General features: G+C 53.8%; 1 protein-coding gene across 1 annotated transcript; it reads left to right on the top strand.

Moving 5' to 3' along the window:
* The first annotated feature begins 333 nt into the window (after positions 1–333).
* On the top strand, positions 334–3,845 carry FIBIN (fin bud initiation factor homolog). The gene has a single exon (XM_090032829.1). It carries the CDS (start codon positions 470–472, stop codon positions 1,085–1,087), a length of 618 nt encoding a protein of 205 aa, XP_089888955.1. The 5' UTR covers positions 334–469; the 3' UTR covers positions 1,088–3,845.
* Positions 3,846–4,151: the final 306 nt, after the last annotated feature.

Below are 4,151 nucleotides of genomic sequence, written 5' to 3'. Positions count from 1 at the left end.
TACATGTCGCCAGTGCGCAGTAGACTCATTCTGCCCAGCGCTGGCGCACTCCAGAAGCAATCTACTGCGCCTCTGACGTTTGGTGTGGAGCAGATGGGGGGGAAGCCAGCTTTAATAAGCCTGTCCAGCCGGAGGGGTGGCTGCGGACCAGCAGCGTTTCTTGGGGACGATGCCTCCGGAGAAGCTGGCTGGAGCCCCGCTGTAACCCGAGAGGCGGCCGGCGGAGGTGGAGCGGGGCCGGAGGGCGGGAGCACGAGGCGCCGTCGCGGTCCCCCGCAGCAGCCGGGGGCGGGGGGGATCCCCGGCGGGAGGCGGCCCCCGTCCAGCCAGGCGCGCGGCGGGACGGAGCCGGCGCCAGCTCCCGCTCCCGCTCCCGCTCCCGCGCCGCCCCGCTGCAGCCCGGCGCGGCCAGGGGCGCTGGAGGCGGCGGGCCGGGCGCGCGGAAGCGGGGCAAGCTCCTCTCAGTAACATGCTGGGGCTGTGGCTGGCGCTGGGGCTGAGCCTGGGCGGCTGCTTCGACGGGCCCCTGTACCCGGAGATGTCCAACGGGACCCTGCACCACTACTTCGTGCCGGACGGCGACTACGAGGAGAACGACGACCCCGAGCGCTGCCAGCTGCTCTTCCGCCTGAGCGAGGCGCGGCGCTGCCCGGGCGCGGGGCCGGGGCCGGGGCCGGCGGCGCTGACCCTGCGGCAGGAGCTGACGCTGCTGGGCCGGCAGGTGGAGGACGCGGCGCGGGTGCTGGACGGCCTGGGCAAGAGCATCTCGTACGACCTGGACGGCGCCGAGAGCTACGGCGCGTACCTGCGGCGCGAGGCGGGCCAGATCGGCGACGCCTACGCCAGCTCCGACAAGTCCCTGGCCGAGCTGGAGAGCAAGTTCCGCCAGGGCCGCGAGCACGAGGGCAAGGAGGAGAGCCGGCTCGGCCGCGACTTCCTGGCCATGCTGCTGCACGCGCGCGGGCTGCTGCAGGACACCCTGGCCGTGTCGGCGGGGCTGCGGGACAAGTACGACCTGCTGGCGCTCACCGTGCGCAGCCACGGCACCCGGCTCGGCCGCCTCAAGACCGACTACCTCAAAGTCTGACGGGCCGCCGGACCCTGCCCCGCGGCGCGCCCCGGCGCCCCCGGGCTTTGCCGGCCGCCACGCGCCGGGCCCGCGGCTTCCTCCGCTGCCCCCCACCGTTCCCGTCAGGTCCCCTCAAACCCCCCATCCACCCCTTCAGGTGCCCCCATCACCTCCCTCAGCTCCCCCCATCGCCCCCCATCACTCCCCTCAAATCCCCCACCCACCCCCAGCGACCCTTCATGTCTCCCATGGCTCCCCTCAAATCCCCCATTGATCCCCACTGCCCCCCACCATTCCCCCCATGCCCCCCATTACTCCCCTCAAATTCCACATCCACCCCCAGTGACCCCTTCAGGTCCCCCATTAACCCCCACTGCCCCTCTCAGGACCCCCATGGCTCCCCTCAAATCCCCCATTGAGCCACACTGCCCCCCACCACTCCTCTCAGGTTCCCCCATTACCTCCCACTGCTCCCCTCAGGTCCCCCCATGCCCCTACTGCTCCCATCAGGCCCCCCATCGCTCCTCTCAAATCTCCCAGTGACCCCCACCAACCCCTTCAGGTCCCTCATTGACCCCCACTGCCCTCCACCGCTCCTTTCAGGTTCCCCTTCACCCACCACCAACCACCTCAGGTTCCCCATTGCCCCCCACTGCTACCCTCAGGCCTCCCCCCTGCTCTTGTCCTCCTTTGCCCTGCTCTTGCCCCTGATACAGCACAAGGCATGACACATCCCCCCCTTCTCTTGTCCCCTGCTGCCCAGTGCTTGCCCCTGATAGAACAAGATGTGGGAGATACCCCACCCCAACTGTTGCCCCTGATAGAGCACAAAACATGAGATCCCCCGCCCCATTCTTGCCCCTGATACATCAGATGGCATAGAAGAACCCTCCCTGTTCTTGTCCCAATGCAACGTGAGGTGCGAGGGAAGTAGGTCCCATGGAGAGAAGGTCCTGAGGGCCCTGCTGGTGCCTGCTGCAGCAGATGGTGGCAATCTGCCCCTTCACAGCATCCCATGAGGTGAGCTTCAAGCTGCCAGTGCTTGCACTCTCTCTAGACATCTACTTTGGTTAGCCAGTGTGGTGTATAGCTTTGTTCAAAATTCACTAGTTGGTTTAGATTTTTTCCCTTAACCCCCTTCCCCCTGCCACTACCACCCCCTGTTTTTTTTTTCCTTGCATAAAGTATTTTTAATTCACAGTGTAGGGGGCACACAAATCCAGACCAGCTCAGCCCATGGGGAAGCCTGATTCTGGCTGTGGAATTATGCTCAAGGGGTAAAATGTTGTGGGCCTGCTGCCGTGCCACCTAGCAGTTCAGCACTGTAAGGATAAAAAGCTGCCTGAGGGCTGGATTTGCTCTACCTTCATTCACACAGAGTAACCTGTCCTTCCTCAAGGATACCCACTGAGTTCAGAACCCCAAGGGTCCTAAGGCGCTGCTCGGTATGCATGCAGATGCTCCAAGCTGGCCCTTTGGCAGTGTGTTATTTGCACAGCTACAGGTGATCAGAGGTACCCAGCTACAAGTGATCAGACCCTGTTTTTTTCACAGTGAGTCTGAACTGCTGTCACAGTAGGTCTGAATTCCAGTTCACTCACGGACATGTTCTGCAGCTCTGCTTATGGTACTATGTGCCTTCCTCTGACACACACAACCACCCCCACCACCCACTCCCCACTCTTTCTAGGACTGTATTTATTCTGTTCAATTTCTGGTGGTTTTAAGCTATACATTGTGAAGTGTGAGCACACTAACATGTATATGAAGCTCAAGTTTAGAGGTTACGTTTAAATTAAGTATCTTTGTCTTTTTTAAAGAAAAATACGCTGTATTACATTGTGCATCCTTGAGTACAAATGAGGGAAAGTTATCATCTTGGATTTTCTACTGTTTGTTAATGTATCATGCTTCCTAAACTAGCTTCTCATTTCAGCTACCTTAAACATGGACAAAACAATGTAGTTTGGATTCAAGTTCAGTTATATACATGTATTGGACTCTTCAATTGCTTCTGTTTTGTTCTCACTCCTTCAAATGTAGATCCTGTGACCTTCTGAGCAACGCTTAAGATTTTGTTGTTGTTGTTGTTAAAACACATATTCTGCTTATGTGAAGATATTGCTCTACTATCTAATTTAAAGCTCTGGTTTTCATTTGTGTTTTAAGAGGAGGAAACTGTTCTGGCAGACTGTACTTATTCAGGCTTGCTTATCTGAAAGGCTAAGCTATCAGAACCCCTAAAGCCAGCCGAAAAGACATCTAAGAAGAGTCACATCCTGCAAACATTTATGCTTGTGAGTAATTTTACAGTAAACACAAATGTCAGTAGTTTTTATAGTAACAGGCCCTAAAGTTTTACTATATTATTTCTAAGCACAGTAAAAAGCTTTATCTGTTCCAAAACAGTGATGTTTGTTTGGTGTTGCCTCTGTACTTTTGCAAGCTAATCTGTTATTAATTTGTGTCATTATTTGTGTTCCTAGACAACGGCAAAAGTGCAGGGCAGGTTTTTGTGTTTGTTTTATTTGGATTTTTTTTTTAAATCTGTATAACCATTGCTATTTAATCGTCAACTGGGGGGAATATTAATTACTACATTACAGTTACTGCAGGCAGGATCACTGTTTGGCTGAAAAGAATGAATGTTCATATGTTTTAATAAATTTTAGACACACTTGAAGTATATTTTTTCTTTTATATTTCTGCTTGTGTCATAATTTAAATCATGACATTGTAAAACTTATCTTTTTAGTAAAATTATGGAAATATGAGATACCTGCCAAGTGAGAAATTGCTTTTTTCCTGAAAAAATATAAAATTATCAAGGGTCACAAATACAGGCAATTCTATCTCAAATTACTGCAACAGAAAGTGCTTGTCATTGTTTCTTGGGGAAGGGGAGGGCAGAATTGACACGAAACTTGCTGCTTTACAGAGTTGTAGAGGAAGTAGGTTTGTGAATATTTAGTGTTCGATTTTGCTAAACACACATTTAAAAACACTTCACAGATAATTCATTGGGTAAATGTTTCAAAAGTGTATGAGTAATTGAAGATGCCTATGGCCAGCATTTTGTACG

This window comes from Crocodylus siamensis, chromosome 2, assembly GCF_052110815.1.
Source record: "Crocodylus siamensis isolate JL-2025a chromosome 2, ASM5211081v1, whole genome shotgun sequence".
NCBI classification, from domain to species: Eukaryota; Metazoa; Chordata; order Crocodylia; family Crocodylidae; genus Crocodylus; species Crocodylus siamensis.
The sequence above is the reverse complement of the archived record's forward strand: the minus strand, read 5'-3'. Positions and strand labels throughout refer to the sequence as shown.